This window comes from Nyctereutes procyonoides, unplaced genomic scaffold, assembly GCF_905146905.1.
Source record: "Nyctereutes procyonoides isolate TBG_1078 unplaced genomic scaffold, NYPRO_anot_genome, whole genome shotgun sequence".
NCBI classification, from domain to species: domain Eukaryota; kingdom Metazoa; phylum Chordata; class Mammalia; order Carnivora; family Canidae; genus Nyctereutes; species Nyctereutes procyonoides.
Window position 1 is genome coordinate 6,070,737 of NW_026575135.1, and position 18,272 is coordinate 6,089,008.

The window sequence follows — 18,272 nt, forward strand, 5'->3', positions numbered from 1 at the left end:
CTCATTTAATCCCCCAACAAACCTTCGGGGAAATGTAGTCCTCATTGACAGCTGAGGAGCCGAGGCTCAGGACGGCTAACAGACTACCAGGGCACCAAGCATGTGCTACATCCACTGCCCTGACCTTGACCCTGTGCTTTTCTGCTCCTCCTCGAAAGCTGACCTCCTAAGACTGGCCCATTTGACAGGTGGGCAAAGTGAGGTATAAGGAAGCCAGGGGTCACCGGCCAGAACCCTGTTTGTGGGATGAGTGGAAGCCACCCCCCTCCAATGGCAAGCCGCCACCCTCCAGCCCAGCCCAGCCCTAGAAAGAGGCCCGCATACTTGGCCCGATTTTCTGGAATGGTTCCGGGGGTTCCTCCTTCACCTCGTCAGTGGCCACAACACCTTGGTCGAAGGGGTCTATGGGAGAACACACAGCCCTTAGCGCCCTGGTTACCAGGTCTTGGGAGCCCAGCCGGGGACAGGGAGGTGGGCAGTCACCAAGGACTTACCTGCCCGATTCTCAGGGGCCCCTTCCACACTGAATACTGTGCCCGGGCGGGAGGCAGTGGCCGCAGAAGGAAGGAAGCAAATAGGAGCCCCGTTAGTCCCTGCCCACAGCTGCCTCTGCCCAGCACTCCCAGCCTCCGGGACCCAGGAGAGCCCCCTTGGCCAACGTGAGCGCCCCAGAAAACCAGGGGCCACAGGAGGGCATATCCCAATCAGGATGCAGCCTGTGCCTCTGCTCATCATCCTCCCCGTGGGCGAGGGCCTAACCCGGAGGTGGGCAGAAGCTATCTGCCCGGCCTGTTTCTGAATCACTAACAGCCACTCGAGGGCCCAGGGCAGGGGAACAAGAGGAAGAGACCAGGAGGAGAAAAAGAGGACAAGCCAGTGACAATGGGTAGAGGGGGCCTGGTTGTCACAACCTGCGACGGGCCAGGGTGTGGGGCTAGAGAGGGAGCCACCTCCATCTTTTCCAGGTTCAAGACCCTATTTCTGGATTGAGATTCTAAAAATAAATTACCTAAATTTATTGTTCTAATTTCTAACAATATAACCCAAGACACTAAAATACCATCATTCATCTTAAAAAACTGGTTTAATTTCATCAGAGCATGTGACTACTCGGTATGAAATTGTAAAATGCATCGACATGAAATTGCTAAAATTCGACGGACTGACCTACAAAAAAATGGCAATTTCACTTGGGTTACCCTAACCCGCAGTATGTATGGGGACCTTCTCTCTCCCCAAATCCTCAAGGGTCGGCCACTCCCCTCATGGTCTGACTGCCACCTGACCTTCCTCAGGGGTGGGAGGAGAGAGAGGACACCTGGGGTGGAGGGGAGATGAGTGGCCCTGGCCAGGCGCAGGGGTGGAGGGTTGCAGGTGCCACTCCTCACGCGACTCTACTGGCTACAAGTGAGGGGCCTAACTCACCATCCACGGCGTGTAGGTCTCGGTGTTCCTGGAAACAGCTGTAGTACTTGTACTTCTTCCCACAGATGTCACACGTGTACCTGAAATTGTCTGCAGGGGATGCAAAGACACATGTAGTTACTGAGACTTGCGTCACTTGAGGTGGGGGTGGGGTTTCTTGAGGGGGAGGGCAGCTCGTCTGCCTCAGGAACCAAACACGGGACTATCCCACACTGGCCCCAACTGGTGACCCATGGACAATTGGTCCTGGGAGTGTTAGGTGTTTTCTACACCAGGGAGCTAAGGAGAGCCTCGAAGCAACTTTCAAACCAACCCCCAGTCCCACTCCTCGTGAGCCAAGTTCCTAAGGGCCCGGCCCCACCTCCCCTCTTGAGGTTACGGGAGAGTAACTATCACCGAAGCTACTGCTTCCTGGGCACTGCACGTGCGAGGTGCCGGGCCAGGCCCTTCCTCTGCCTTTCCTCCGTTAGTCCTTGTGACCGAACACGAAGTAGTAACCCATTTAACACACGTGAAGACTGAGGATCAGGAGAGACCTGTCCCAAGCCACACAGCTACGAGGGCCTGTGATGAGCAGCTTCCCAATAACCCTGGCCTTCCGGCATTCACGTCCTGGGCGATCCCCTCCCCTTGACCCTGAGCAGGATCTACCGACTTGCTCCTAAGGGAAGAGAATGCGAGAAAGCGATGGGATGTCACTTCTGAGAGTAGGTTACAAAAGATCGTGACTCTCGTCTCGCTCACATGAGCTGCCCCACGGAGCGTGCCATATGGCAGCAGCTGGTGCACAGCCAGTGGGCACGGAGGCCCTCGGCCCCACAGCCTGGGAAGCACCCATCCTAACAGCCACGTGACTGAGTGAGCATGGAAGCAGCTCCTTCCCCGGCTGAGCCTTGAGAGGAGAGACCGCAGCCTGGCCAACACGTCCCCTGCCCGGAGACCCCCAGCCAAAGGCTCCGGTGAAGCCACATCCAAGTTCTGACCACACAAGCCGAGATAACCAATGTTGGTTTAAGTCATTCAGTTCTGGGGAAATGTGTTAAAGGCAATAGATGATGAATAGAGGGCCAGAGTGTGGACGATCCCTCTACCCAAATTCCGAGGCTGGACTCATGCAGGACATGGCTCTCACCACGCACCAGCATGGACCCCCTGTGTGTATCCCTTGGGCAGATCTAGGGATGGCCCATCCGCCCCGTCTTCCTGATATGGCCCAGCACAGGGACACTGAGTGGCTGTGCACTGGGATGAGGAGCCTTGGCTAAGATTCCGATATTCACTTAACTCCAAGCCATAGCTAAGTGAGGGCACATGGCCCCCTGTCTGCATAAGACACCTTCCACTCCCGACTCAGGCAACAGCCTTCTGGCCCTTCTGCTCCCCAGCAAATACAGGATGTGATGAGACTCTCTCCATCCCGAAGCTGCAAGGCCAGGCGATTCTATGGGAAGGTTTCTGGCCCCTGTTTAGCTGAACTTGGGGGCACAGATGACACCAGCCATCTCCTTGCCTCTGCCCCCACTGCTTCCACTGCACCTGCAGTCTCTCAAAGTACCCTGGCAGATGCCAAGGCCACAGAGACTAACTGGTCCCCAAGCGAGGCACACACAGTCATTCGGAGGGTCTGGGGACCAGGCATGCCACCATCCATCCCACCACGGCCTACCATCTCCATGCTCACACCTGAACCAGGCAGGCAGTGGTGGTGGGAGGCGGTGGGGCGTGGACAAGGAGAGACCTGTTCCTGCTCTGTCTCACCCAGACTGCCAGCAAGTGCTCACCCCACCTCGGGATTCACCTTCCCTTCTCTTCCCCCTAACTGGAGGGAACAGGTGGGTGGTAATGAGCGGATTGCCGGGGCCTCTCCCAGGCTGGCCATGGCAGGATTCCAAGCCTGGCTCAAGCTTCAATCCAGTCCAGACAATAACCTCTCCCTCACCCCCATCCATCGCCCCATCGTGTCCCATCTGGACCATAATTGTCTCTCTCGGTGCTAGATACCAGGCAACACAGGTTTGAAGAAGTCAAGGCCATCCAGGGTCTGGTTCCAGACGGAGCCCGGTCCCTGAAATCCCTCTCCCCCACTAGCCAGTGCCGGTCGCCCCCCACAGCTGCTGGCAGCACACCTCACCTCTGCTCACACAGCCCTCCCACCACTTCCAATAAAACGAGAACTCCCAGCTCTCTGACACTGAGAAGCTCTGCTGAATCCACTACTTCTTCTCAGTGCAGGTGGGGACCACACTCCTGGACCCACCCAAGGCAGCGTAGATTAGAGCAAGGAGTTCTCGCCGAAGGAAGAAAGGCAAAACAGTTTTCTGTCAGTGAAACCACGTTTTCAGAACCTCCATGAGAGCCCAGGAATGGCACTGCGAATCCAGCCAGGGAGAGGGGCTCTGCAGTCAGACTGCCTGACCCCAACCCGGCTCGGCCACCCTCCAGCGTGACTAACGCAGAACACACTCCCTCACCTCTACCCCCTTGGTCTTCTCATCTGCAAAATGGGGATGACAGTTCCTTCATCTCCCACCCAGACTTGTAATAAAGAAGGAGCAAGCACAATGCCTAATGGACAGCAAATACTTGGTAAATGTTACCTAACGTTGTTTTGGAAAGAGAATCGATGGGACAGCAGCAAGAGAACTGGACAAGGAGTTAATCTTTTATTTTCTTAGCCAAGAGCTGGGTGAGTGGGTATATGCCTCCATTTCTGACTGTACAGGTTTTTTTTTAAATTTTCATTTATTTATGATAGAGAGAGAGAGAGAGAGAGAGACAGGCAGAGGGAGAAGCAGGCTCCATGCACTGGGAGCCCGACATGGGATTCGATTCCGGGTCTCCCGAATCATGCCCTGGGCCAAAGGCGGGCGCCAAACCGCTGCGCCACCCAGGGATCCCAATTTTTTTTTATTTATTTACGATAGTCATACAGAGAGAGAGAGAGAGAGAGAGAGAGAGAGAGAGAGAGGCAGAGACACAGGCAGAGGGAGAAGCAGGCTCCATGCACCGGGAGCCTGACGTGGGATTCGATCCCGGGTCTCCAGGATCGTGCCCTGGGCCAAAGGCAGGCGCCAAACCGCTGCACCACCCAGGGATCCCCTGTACAGTTTTTCTAACAACTAAATGGAAGAGCCCTGGACTAGAAGGCGTGAGGCCTGGTTTCTATGCCCACCTCCACCACTAACAGGTTGCAGTGAGTTCTCTCTGGGACTCAGTGTCCTCATCTGCAAAATGGGTAAGCTGGACTTGGTATTCTCGACACAGTGCTCTTGGCTCCGGAGCTCCATAGTCAGGCTCCTGCCCCGAGGCTGGTGTGTGAGGACGCCCGGCTTTCTGCGCAGGCACTGCAGGCTTGGGTCGGGGTCGGGGTGTGCAGGGATGAAAATAAACTAAGGCACAGTGGCCGTGGGGAGAAAACTCCCTGGGGAGGAAAGCGAAAGTGATGGAAAGACTATAAATACCCCCAGCTACAGAGTCTTCAACAGCCAATGGGACTCTGGGAACTGTGGAAGCCAGAGGGAACACAATGGATCATTGAGGGGCAGCCGGAGAGGCCAGGGGCCCAGAATAGCCAAGGAAGGAAAGATCAACAGAGAAGATCTTTAAATGTGTGGCTGACCACAGGCAGACCATGGGAGCCGGAAGAGGAGGAAGCCTCTGCAGGGGCCGGGAGGCAGGGGCCAGGCTGGGACAGGGCCCGAGAGGAGGGACAGGCCAGCACGGCCTCCTAGCCATGGTCCTCCGGCAGGGGTCTGGCCTACCTGAGCCTCCGAATGTCTAGAAAGCAGAGGCTCAGCCTTGGCCCTGCCTGCCTCTCGCGTGACGTGCGAATCCAATGAGAGTGGCTGGGCAAGGACCTCAGAAGAAATGCTTTTAGGACCAAGTGCAATTAAGGCCCTGTTTTATCCCACACACCTCCTCAACCTGCTTTGTTTTGGATTTTTTTGGGGGGTGGGGGTGGGGGTGGGAGTCATGTTTATTATTTTTAAAAACCTTTTATGGCAGGAGGAACAGGGGTTGACAAACAATGGCCTGCCCACTGCTTTGGTGAAAAATTCATTTCCGTATCACGCCTCTGGCTGGGTTCGTGCTACTGAGCAGTGCTGGGTGGAGGGGACAAAGAATCTGGCCTACAGGGTCTCAAGTATTTGCTATCTGGGCCCTACAAAAGCGTTCTGCTGGCCCTGATGCAGAGAACTGTTCAGCTCCTTCGGTTTTCATAAACCAAAATCACCTGTGTCATCCGCACCCAGACACCCCTTCCCAAGGGGAACCACGATTTCCTCCAGCAGGAATCCCTTCCCCGATTTCATACTTCCTGTACGCAGATCTCAGAGGAGGGGCGCCCACGTCGGGCTTCTTCTGCTAATGTTCTGTTTGTGGGTATTCCACGTTCCTGGGGGCATCCCTACGTCATTCCTCCAAACTGCTTCGCATGAACACATGACTGATCTGTCCATTCATTCGCCTAGCGCTGGGCACTCGGGTGATTGCCAGCTTGGGGCTGTCACAAACAGGGCCGCTAAGAGTATCCTAGTACCCGGGGCTCCCGGGTGGCTCAGTCAGCTGGGCATCTGCCTTCGGTTCAGGTCATGATCTCAGGGTCCTGGGATGGAGCCCTGCGATGGGCTCCTGGCTCCCTGCTGAGCAGGGAGTCCGCTTCTCTCTGCGCCTTCCCCCTTGCTCATGCCATCCCTCTCTCTCAAATAAATGAAATCTTTTTTAAAAAATGAAATAAACTAATATCCTGGTTTCCATCTTTCGGTGGACATGCACACACGGTTCTGTTGGGGATACACGTGGGAGTGGAACGGCTCGGTTCTGGAGCTCCGGTTCCAGAGGTTGGGCGGGGAGAGGTTCTATCCCAGCCTCCGCCCATCTGGCTGCTTCGGAGGCCCACGGGTTTAGCTCTGGGGGCAGGGCAAGCAGGCCACGTGAACAGCAAAACAGTGTCCTCAGACGGTAAGGCCCTGTGCGGCGCAGGCGCTGGGGTAGCGCGCCCAGAGATGAGCGCCCAAGGGTGCCCACGAGAGACCTCTCGGAAGCAGCATTTCCCAAACATCAGCTATGAGGCCCCAGATCCAACCATGAGTGGGAGTCAAGATGCACACACTGGGTTTGCCAGGGAAGGGCCCTGAGAAGTCCACCACAGGGAAACCTGGGGACTCAGCAGAACTCGAGGCTTCCCGGGGCTACCTGGCCAGAGGTCCCGCTACCGACAGAGCACCTGTCAGCTTCCCCAGGATGTGTGCCACCAACACACTTTGGGAAAGGCTGCTCTGAGGTACCACGCTACAATTTCATAAAGACCCTCTGGCCCCAAAGCCTGAGCCACAGCAAAGTGTCTCCCACAGCCCTCTGGGGCAGTCCTGAGGGCGACAAGAGCAAGGGAAAAATACTCACTGCCTTGGGAGGCGCCCTCCCCTGAGGTGGCTTCGGTGTCTGCAAGAGAGAGAAAATGAGAAGGAAGTGAGCGGGCTGGACCCGTGGCTGGGCCGGCGCCAAGGAGTGGGGGCAGGCGGGGGGCAGGTGGGGAGCCCACCACCACGTGTCCGTTGCACGCAGCCTCACAGCCTTTCCCCGAGGGCCCCTGCTGCCGGCCCGACCCATCGCCCTTCCTCCCGGGCACTATCTGTCCCCTTAGCCTCCCCATCTTCAGAAGAGAGACAGCGCCCCGCTCCCACTCCCGGGGCTGCCACGAGGTGCACACGAGATGACAGGTGAGCACCTTCCCTGCAGGGGCCGCTCACACGAGGTGGCTCTGATGTACCCTGGGAGGAAGCGGGCCCGTGTGGGGGGCAGAAGCCTGGTGCACGTCCTCCTGCCAGCCCCTGTGTGCTCTCCCAAGTTAAGCAGGCCTCTTCTCTCTGCCTGGGTCTCCATCCTACTGCAGAAAGGGGGAGAGGACCGGAGCTCTGGGGGGTGGGGGGGCCCTGGGGTCATCCACAAGCTGGCAGAGAATGGGGCGCTGCAGCCCTCAGCTCTGCCCCGGGGACGCCACTCACCTCGGTGTGCCCGTACGTGGGTCTGGAAACAGTTGTAATACTTGTACTTCTTGCCACAGATTCCACACTCATAGGATCCTGAAACACAGGAAAGGAGGGGACAGGTCAGGTGGTACCCAGCACGTGCCAACGGTGAGGTCCCAGGACCCGCAGTGATGCCCCCAAGTGTCAGGAACTCCATGACAAGGGCCCAGGGGTCATCCAGGGGGCGGTCTCGTCCCCAGCAAGGAGAGAGGCAGCGAGGACCAGCAGACACAGCCCTGAGCTGGAAGTCAGGAGCACGGGGATCTAGGTCCAAGTTTTGGCCCCAACTCTCTAAAGTGACCTCAGGCGAGTCACTTCCCATCTCTGGGCCTGAATTTCCGAAACTGCAAGATGGAGAAGGCGACTCTTTCTTACACTTATTCCTTGAGAGGAAAAAGGAACGTAAAAGTGCTCTTCCAAAATAAGGAATAAACTGCATCCATGAGGAAATCGACATCCATTCCAGTAACTTCTACGTCTCCTCCTTGCCAGGACAGGACGGAGGTAAGGAGGGCTCTCCCATCAGATGGATCTGATCCCTGTCCCTGTTCTGCCGCTTACCAGCATCACGCCCTATGTGACTCCCTTAGACACATTAAGCCTCAGTCTGCTCATCTGTCAAATGGGGCAATAAGCACCTGCCTCACAGGCATGGCCCTATATTCCCCCTAGGAAGTGCCCAGCTCTATCAGAGATGAGCCCTACAAGGAAAGCACTGCCCCCCCAGTCTGCTGAGAAGCTTTCCTGTTCTCTCAGCCATGCAGACAGCACCATGGTGTAACCGTCCAGCTCCTCCAGTCCTCCGCGGACCCTTCTCCCAGGAGCTGGGACTGAAATCGTGGAGTTCCCACTAGACATCTCAGACAGGTCAGGGCGGAGCCCGCCCATGCACAGCACACACGGAAGGCAGGCTCACGGCAGGAAGTCAGGCACAGGCCATCACACCCGGCCTGGCAGGCTCCCAGGCAGAGGCCAGCTCATCCCTCACATGGGCCCACTACCACCAGGGCTGCATCCTTCCCAACAGAACGGCCTGGAAGCTCACGCCAATACAGAGGCCCTGGCCCCACGCCTGGAATGGCTGCAGCTAGGGCCTAGAAATCGGCCTTTTCCAAAGGGATCCTCAGGGGATTCCAATGCCCAGCAACCATGTAGGGGAACTATTGGTTTGAGAGCAAGAGCAAGACAGACCTGGGAGAGGATCTCCGCTCTACCATTTACTGGCTGGGCCTCAGTTTCCTTATGGGAAAGATCTGGATAACGCAACAGCATCCACGGGAAGGCTGAACGAAGCATGAGCAGACCTCCTGCCACCCGCCCAGGTGCTCAGTGAGTGTGGGCATCACCAGCTATTCCCGCCTTCAGCCTCACCTGGGGGTAGGGGGGCAGAGGCCTGTTTCCTGGGTGCAAGCTCCTGGCTTCTGATGAAGTCTGAGGAGCACTGCCCTTGGAGTCTATGAGCTTAGCCCTGCCACTGCCCCCGGCTGACCTCAGGCACCTCCCCTTGCTGGTCCGAGCCTCGGCAGCCTCACCTGTAGCACAGGATGACGATTCCTACGCCTCGTGGGACCGAGGGCAGGGTTAACAAGGCACATCATCTGAGCCGGCCGCCACACAGGTGGCCTTGCCACAACCTGACCGCTGTGGGTCATAAAGCAGACACTGTCATCCCAACACCAGCGTGGAGCCCAGCAGGCTGCTGGCCAGGAGTTTTATGTGTGCTACCCTCGCCTCACAGAGGAAAATATAAACACGGGGAGGGCAAAGCTCAGACTGTGCATTTCTTTTGCCTTTAGCCCCGTGGTTGGCACACAACGGGGGCTGGATAAATTCACGGTGTCCCGCTGCCCTATTCATCTGTCACCCAGGCACAGTGACCCCGACCCCTTTCCTGTGCCTCTTCCCACTCTTCAATGGTTTCTGCCAATTTGCCTTCAACCGACGGAGAATTTATGGAGCATCTCCACGGTGCCTGGCACCGAAGCCCAACCAAGGGCAAGTCCATGAGCGATCGCCGCCCTCTGTCTGACAGGAAGTAGACAGGCCACTAGGCAAAGGGACGGGCAGGGTGACGGGGTCACGACAGTGAAGTACAGAACCTGGCGGGCACCGTGCAGGCCCCTGACACGGCCACAGCTATGGGCGGAAGTCGGGGGGAGAAGAGGCAGGAGAGGCAAGAGAAAGGGGTGGACGGAGGGGAGGGCGCCCCAGGAAGGTAGACTCTCTCCCCAGAAGCCTGAGGCCACAGCCTGTGACAAGCAGCACTGGTTCAGCTCCGACCCACTTCCAGATGGAAGCCTCGGGGCACCAGCCCCGCCCCTCTCTGCCTCGGACCTGGGCCTCTGTTTCTCCAACCGCCATCAATGAGCTAAGGGCCTTCTCAAGGTGCGTAACTGCAGGCTGCATGGGTCCCCCGCTTGCCCGCCCCGTGATCCTGTTTATAAGCAGGTCAGGTTCCCACCGGCTCTGCGGGATCTGCCCTCAACCCACAGAGCGAGCAGATGATCCCTGAAGCCTTGCTCACGGATCTCAACCCACATAGAGAGTCACAGGGGGGCATGATGGTCAGCCTTGTGCCCTCTGCTGGCTCCCCAGGGCAGAGTGGTGGCCCTGGCTCAGGGTACGGAGTCTCGGGACAGAGTCCAAGGTCCTGCCTGCCTCCTCACGGCCACTCACCCTAAGGCCCCAGGCTTCAGGTGCTCTGTGTGCAGAGGAGCTGGACATGCAGGTAGCTGGGGGCAGGGGCGTGGGGAGAGCACACCAGGGTGGCAGCCCCGGGGTGCAGTGGTGTCAGCACATCTGGCTCTAAACCCTGGCTCACCGTCTAAGCAGTCAAGGGCCTGGGACAAGTCATGGAAACATTCATGCCTCAGGCTGCCTCTCTAAACATAGGAAATGGCACCCACTTCGGGGGTGGGGGCGGGCGGGGGACAGTCGTGAGCAATAACACTGTGGCTACTGAGCACAGCACCTCGTACAAAGCAGGCAATTGGTACAGCATAGCTGCTGGCACTACCAGCATTTTCCGGAGTTCTTTAGAAGCCAACTTTTAAGCCAAGCTCTTCCACCACACTTGGCCACAGAACTCCTTTACGCCCTCGGCTTGTTTCAGGGTTGCAGCCCGCAGCAGGTGCTGCCTGAACAGTCCCGACGTTCCAGACTTCTCAATCCCCACATGCTCTACCATCCCTCCAATGGCCAAGTCTTCCAGGCCCCTGGCAGGCTCAGACCGGCTGCCCTGTGACGGTGGCGGGGTGGACAAGGGCGCCCCCCCCCATGGGCCCGCAGACACTAGCAGGCTAGGCTCATCGCGGGGGCCACAGGTCAGGGCTGCGTCCAGCCGAGCCCCCACCCTACTGTTGGCCCCGGTCAGGTCCTCCTGTCCCTCGGCCCTCATGTACCAGATGCATATCTCAACGCTTGGTCAAAAATCCAGGTCCCTGAATAGCGGCTTCGCACAGATCCACCGTGGGGGCTGCCTTTGGGCGCTTTTCCATCTGAATTACGTAAGAAATCAGAAAGAGCCCTTAAAAGCTGGGGGTGTCTGGGAGGCTGGGGAAGGAGCCAGGTGAGGGAGGGTGCTCCATGCCTCAGGCTGGCCGGTCACCTGAGCTTCCGGAGCCCTGGCCTCTCATCTGCACACAGAAGGGTGACCAAGATCATGCGGTCTACTTTTTCATTAAAGAACTTGTCCTGGGATGCGTAGGTGGCTCAGCAGTTGAGCATCCACCTTTGGCTCAGGGTATGATCCTGGAGTCCCAGGATTGAGTCCCACGTCGGGCTTCCTGTATGGAACCTGCTTCTCTCTCTGCCTGTGTCTCTCATGACTAAATAAATAAAATCTTAAAAAAAAAAAAAAAAGAACTTGTCTTGGCCAGGGGGCATCCACACATCCCCTAAGAGGCTGGGACAGGGCAAAAAGCAGCAGCCACGGGCCTAAATCCCACCTAAGCTTTTTGTTTTCTCTGTAATTCTACCTTGTAACACAAATACCACATAAAATCACCTATAATAAGGCTATAATATTTCTCCCCAAAGGGCCCTGCAGCAAAATGACCCTATAGGGAGGACATGCCTGTCTATGCTGTGGCCCTGTGTCCCCCCCACCCCGCCCCAGCCACAGCCACTGCATAGCCCAGTGCAGTGCAGGGGGTGCTAGCGAGACTTCCTGGGGATTCTCAGCTCAGACAGTCCAGTCCCCACTGCTGACCGGGTAGGGCTCCCCCATTACCCATGTCCTTTGTCGCCACTGCTGCCTACTAAGAGCCAGGTGCTGTGATGCCCTTCATTCGAGCCTCTCATGTGTGTCTGCACAAGGCTGTCCCCCGAGCCCGCTGCACAGGTGAGGTGTGCAGCCACTTGGCCAGCTCAGCTCACCCTCATATGCTCAGCAGACACAGGCGATTATCACGCCCACTTTTCAGATGAGGGAAGTAAGGGCCGCGGTCACCCGGAGCCTGTGTGTGTGGCCACCACCCGTCTGGGAAAGTACCAAGGAAAGATGGTGCTCATTAACATTGACCATTCGCTGGGGGCACCCAGGTCTCGCTCCTGTCCTCCCTCCTCTCAGAAGTCCTCGTGTGCTTGGGACAGCTCAATACGCACTGATGAGCGGGAATGTTCTAGGGGTCAGACGGTCCGGGGTTGGGGCTCCTCAGCTAGTGGCTGGCCACCCTTCAGAGCCATCCTACTGCCACTGCACCAAGTCACCCCTTCAGTCACAGGACTTCCCTAGCGCTGCAGGGCAGCAGAGGTCCCTCCCCCATGTCCAGTCCTACCACAGGACTCCCAGAGTCCCCTGCCCCTCTCACGGTTGCCAGGGGCAGCTGACAGAGCATGCCAGCACACGGGAGCCAAGCTCTTCCTCTCCTAACCCCATCACTAGCGACAGAAGAATCCACAGGCATGGAGTAACAGAACCTGTCTAGCATTTTCTGGAAAGCACCTGGCAGACAGCCTGGCTTAGCTCCCTCCCGGAGAGCTCGGGACAGACCAGGTGAGGCCAGCTGGGACCAGGGGGCTCTAGTTCCTGAGGCCATGGAGGGAAGCAGCAGTAGGGAAGGCCCAGGCAGAGGAGGCTGCCCCTGAGGACAAGGAATGAGGGCAGCAAGCCTCAGCTCTCCCACCCACACCCAGCTAGCTCCAGACAAGCTCAGACACCCTTCTAGATACACAAAATGCACCGAGGCAGAAATCCAGAGCAGGTGAACGAGAGGAAAAACACAAGCAGGTGGGGGTGCCGAGGAGCACCGAGCCCCCTTGGTCCCGGGACCCAGCAGGAGCTAGGCCCAAAGCCTGCCGGTGGGGGTGGGGGGGTGGGGGAAGGGAGCTGGAGAGGTAAACCACGGGCAGTGGGTTTCCTGAGGCTCTTGGGGCTTGGACTGAAACCAAATGTCCTTGGGACCAGGGTCTTCTGAGTAGAGTCCAAATCGCCTAGGGATGTATGAGCACAGGCAGTTTTAAGAGAATCAATACCCCAATCATCAACTTTCAGATGTACCCTTCCCTAAAATGAACGTGCTGGACATGTGCCATGGGCGGGGAGGCCCCACTCAGCTGGCTCTCCATCCTCCTTCTCTCGTCACCCCCACGCTCACGGGCTACAAGCAACACGATTCCTTCACTTCCCCATCCCACCACGGTACCCCCCCCAGGGGGCTGCCCATCTCATGGCTCCAAGCAAAGAGGTGACCCCAAGTACCTAGAAAGTGGGCAAAATTGAACACCGGGGAACAAGGCCAAGGCCCTCTGTGAACCGGGTGATTTCCAAATCTTTGCTCTCAACAAAACTGAAGCAGCATCTAACAGAGCTGTCAGCAGAGAGATCATTGAAAATGTCTGCGGACAGACCCCATGCACTTTTCAGCACGCAACTTGGAAAGAGTTCCAAAAATTAAGTGAAGCTCACAACTCTATCCATCCCTGGTTCCTTACCTGCGTGATTAGGCTTTCTAAGTACTTACATGTACGGAAACCAAAAAACAGGAGTTAAATTAATCCCGAATCTTGTCTCATTCAACAAGAAGAAATATTAATTCACAGAGACAGGAGTCATTTGAGAAAGAAACAAAGCACCAACCATTTCATTAAGAGGTGCATTTTCAATAATTTTTTAGTTTTACATTTATCATTTACCTAAATTTGCTTTTGACCAACTGTATACTAATAATAACTCGATCCAGGCCAGGGGGCAGGGGGGAAATGTTTTTAAAAAGTTGAGTTTTATGAGCCTGACAAATTTTTCAGAAATTTCGATTTCAATTTACGTACATCTTGTTGTGGGAGAGGAGTGTAAAACAGTGATCAATAAAAGACTCTCAGGCATAAAAAATATATTACAGTAGGATAAAATCCTGCGAAGGAAGTGGACTGGAAATAAGAGTTCAAGGAGAGAAAGGGAAGATGTAAAATTCCTGACTGTTAAAGATGAGCCTGTTCACATGTTTTTAAAATGGATGATGGCAGATATTAAACAGCAGCGGCTCTGGATTCTCTCCGATATATTTAAAACTGGTTTCACGGTTGTATTTCCAAAATGACACTTTTCTTTTTACACAATACTCCAGAAATTATATCCTTTGCAATTATTTAAACTTTGGATAAAAGTGTGAGATTGTGAGATGTCAACTCAAACACACGAAAGAATAGACAATTTCTCAAAATTCTTTTAGGAAGTAATGAACAAGAAACCTTGAAAGCCAAGCCACTGGCCTTTCTGGGTCCCGTGGTACCAGACGTTAACTGCACACATGTCCCCGTCCTTGGGCTTCAGCTGATGCTGCTGGTAGCTGTTTTGCATTTTCTGAATCGCCACGTCAAAACTTTCGTACCTGTTACCTCGCTCTGCCCCAACAAAGCCTCCTGGAAAGACAGGCGGATGGTCCTACAGCCACCGATCGATGAAGACAGGATGGCTCAGAGAGGTGAGGGGTCCCCCCAAGACCACAGTGCGACAGATCCTGCGTCTCTTGGATTTACAGCCCAAGGGCTCCTCCCCATGGGGGGCCCTCCAACCAGGACCCCTTCCCACCTTGAAGCACCGGATGAAGGGCCAGCAGCAGAGATAAGACACGCCAGGGAGGGTGGCCAGGAGCTCTTCTTCCCCAGCGGCTGCGGCAAAGGGCTGACTGTTGGTTCTGGCAGGCTCAGGTGCAAAGCCCTGCCAACCACCCACTGGAACAGGAAACTATCAGCTGGCACAATGGAGTGGACCCGGCACCTCGCTGCCTGGGTCTGTCACAGAGCAAACCCCCACGTGGCTGGGTCTGAATGATTGCCTGCTCTTTGCTGCTTCCAGAGCTGTGCCCGAGCCGTCGCCCCCTCTCCAGGCAGTCCTGCAGGCGTGCAAACGCCTCTACCCCTTGGTGCTCAAAGCTCGCTGCTCGAAACATCCCGTGGAGTCCACCATCCGATCCTTGACTCTGCCTCCTGCACCCTGTCCAGTGATTTCCAGGACAGAACTCACTCCCTCACAGGCCTCCATCCGGTTCCAAACAGTTCCCATAGTCACAAAGTCCCTACTGAGCTGAGGTCACCGGTGACGCCCCTGTACGGTTTGGGGCTATTGAGAATGCATCCACTGCTTCCCCTCCCGCTCAAATGCCTGGAGTTGTGAACACTTACATCCCATCATCTCCCCTGCGCCCCTACCCCTGGCCCCTGCCCCTGGTCTCTTGGTCCCCAGGACAAAGAGCCCTTAGCTCTTCTATGGGGCTCCTCCCCACACCCAGAATTAACTCTCTGGAAATAGCCTGGTTGGCCCACACCCCATATCTGGGGACGAGCCTGGCTGGGTTGCTTACTCCCTCTGTGGGCTCCTGACCACCCGGTCTCCAGGCACCTGCAGCTCTCCCTGGGCTCCCCTCCTGGGCAGTGCAGGCTCCCTGGGGTTAAGGCCCGACGGTCTCCCCATACAGAGAGGAGCACCCACTGCTTGTTAGGACCTTATGACCACCACGGTGGGACCTGAGCATCCTTCTCTCTCAGAACCGGGAAACACTCCACGGACTGAACGTCCTGCCTATTGTAAAGCCAGCTTGCCTTGCCTTCACCATCCAGGACGAGAATGGCAGGCAGGTTCCCACTTCCTAGGATTCAACTCTGGCTGACTGGCACTGACGTCTGTGTCCCGCGCTGAGCAGGACCCGGAGGTGACCTCAGCGCCCACTGTGGTGGGTCAGCGATGCCTGCCATGAGTGTGGATGCAGCTGGGCTGCAGCAAAGGTAGCGCCCTATGTCCAGCACTCCTCATGGCCTTCTGGAAACCTCAAGTATGGCTCTACCACTCCTCAGGGCTGCTGTGCTGGCTTCCGCACGCGGCCGGTTGGGTGAATACAGGCATCTGTGACCTCACTTCCTTTCACCTCTGGTTTTATCCAACAGAGTCACCAGGTTCAGTATTATCGCTGCTTTTCTTGCTGAAAACCCCCAAGTTTCCCCCACGCTGGCTCCAGTGGCAGTGACGTTCTTTCTAAGAGTGAGAGCACAGGCACTTCTAGGCAGCCGGGAAATAGCTGCCGCCACTGCAAGCCTGGCAGCCAGCCTCCTGGGCAGGGAGGCCCCTCCTGCCTCTCCCAGCCTGAGAGGCTGCCAAATGCCACCCGCGTGTCCAAGCCCTGGCTCCTCCACGGGAAGTGGCTTGGAGGAGGTTCGTACCACTCGGAACACTGTCTGATGGCTGTTCCGGGGCCAGTGAGGACCTGGGGGTGGGCGCAAGGGGCTGGAGCTCGGGGGAAGGGCCAACAGGAGGTCCCCGCACAGCGCAGCACTGAGTGACCTTCGGGAACACTGCTCTAATTCAGCAACAGAGGCCAGCTCTGAGCCCTGCGCATGGGTGGGCGAGCAGGGCACTTCAGAGGGCCCTCGGCCCCACAGAACCTCACACTCATCTGCCAAGTACCTGGGGAACATGTTAGCTAACTCTGCGACACCCGGCCACCATGGCATGGGTGCCTTTAAAGCAATGGCTCTAACCAGCATTCCACCCCTGGCCAGATCCCCTGGGCCTTCTCTCCTCGTTTTCCTTCCAGGTGGGAGGGGGTTGCTGCGAGGTGGACGGACTTGCTACATGGCCCAGAGCAACTCTTCCCCTTTCTGTGGGCCTGTCTGTCCCTCTATAATAATGAGGGGACAAGGGCGTCAAACCCATAGCACGTACAGCCCCACACTGCCCATTTCCACATCCGTGGCAGACATCAATAATCAATCATGCTTCATCATGCCACCCCCTTAGAATCTTTAACACGGAACCCCTAATCAACAGCAGCGATGACTTAGACTTGGCCCACAAGATAAAACTCACTTGCCATCTTTGAGATCAGATGGATTCGAAAGACTCAATTCTTACATCGATCTTTTTTTTTAAATGCCTTTCATTCCTGGTACTGAGGCCAAGCCAGATTTCTCTGAGCCTGATCCTTGGCAGAAACTACACCCTCAAGGAGGAAGGTCAGCCCTGATGGATGCAAGATGAGCCCCAATAACCAGCAGGGGATGTCCAGGCCCTGCTCTGGTACGGGCTGCAAAATGGCAGCTCCACTCCCCACTTGCCACTGTGGCTTTCCTCCTTTTTTCTGAAGAGTCTGCCAAAAGCAGGTCACTTAGGAATGTCACAACATATTCCAAGTCCCTGGATTCTAGGGATGCAGCACTAGGAGGGGCTCCAGGGACGGGAGGGATAGGATAGGTTGCCCCATTCAGAGGAGACAACAGAGGCCCACTAAGAACCCATGTGTTCTGACCCCTCAATCCATCGCCAACTTCTTCCCTGGCCCGTTTTTTCTCTACATCACTCTGGCTTATTCCTTAGGCTTTAGAAAAAGGCAAAGACTGTTACTACTCTTCCCCCTTGAAGAGGTACTCGAAAGAGGTACTCTTCCCCCTTGAAGAGCAATGCTAATACTACTGAAAATAGCTAATCGTTCACCAAGCACAATGCTGAGTGCTTTCTATATATCATCCTACTGAATCTTTGCATAACCCCATGAATTGGCAACTGTGAGGACTGAGGCACAGAGAGGTCAAGCAGCCGGCCTGAAGTCCAACAGCTATTACATCAGAGAGCCTGGACCCACTCCCAGACTGAAGACCAAGCTCACTGTCCTGGCACAATGCTGTTCTGGTCCACTGCACACCCATGAGGTGGGCAGGACGGGGAGCCCCACTGAAGAGAACAGGATACTAGGGCACCACAAAGCAAAGCCAAGGGCCCTGCTGCTGAGCAGAGCTGAGCTGGAGCCCAGCGTCCGTGGCTGGCATGAGGCCCTGAAGCCTCTCACTGTGCCGGCAGCTGGCCCAGGGAGGGCTCCCTCCCAACATTTCCCTAGCACGGCTGCTCTAGGCCTTCCCTGCCGAATCCTGACTGCTGGCTCCATCCCAAGATTCAGATTCAACTACCCTTCACCGGGCCTCTCCTGGTAAAGAGGCAGAAATAGCTATTCGCTCCAATGAGTCTTAAAACACACATCCCGAAGTGAGCAAGGGCACGTCCTCTCTTGGGTCAGCTAACACATACCCAGTGGCTACCACTGTCCTTGGCCCCAGGGAGCGAATACTGATGGCGGAAGGCCTGAAAAAGCCCTTCTTCCACTCGGCCCTGGGAGAAGGCACTCGTACTCTTCACCAAGTACTGAGGGCTCATCCTAGTGCTGTCATGCGGGAGGATGGCGTTTCAGGCCACCTGAGGTTGGGTGGGGCCATGTGACGAATGTGGCCAATGACAGGGAGGGGACTTACTCTTCCCCCTTCTGGGCTGCAGCAGGTAACAGTTAGTGTGAGTCTCTCTAGATCTTTTTCTCTCTCTCCCTCCCTCCATCCCGT

The 18,272-nt window shown here is 56.2% G+C and overlaps 1 protein-coding gene across 15 annotated transcripts in view; it reads right to left on the reverse strand.

Annotated features, from left to right (window-relative positions):
* ZNF618 (zinc finger protein 618) overlaps positions 1-18,272 on the reverse strand; it is a 181,651-nt gene that overhangs the window by 41,905 nt on the left and 121,474 nt on the right. For all 15 annotated transcript variants that reach the window (XM_055302645.1, XM_055302648.1, XM_055302652.1 and 12 more), the window contains 5 exons: positions 7,431-7,508; positions 6,829-6,867; positions 1,426-1,515; positions 495-530; positions 325-402 (listed from right to left, as the gene is read on the reverse strand). In XM_055302645.1, coding sequence (XP_055158620.1) covers positions 325-402; positions 495-530; positions 1,426-1,515; positions 6,829-6,867; positions 7,431-7,508 — 321 coding nt within the window. The remainder of the gene's footprint in view (positions 1-324; positions 403-494; positions 531-1,425; positions 1,516-6,828; positions 6,868-7,430; positions 7,509-18,272) is intronic.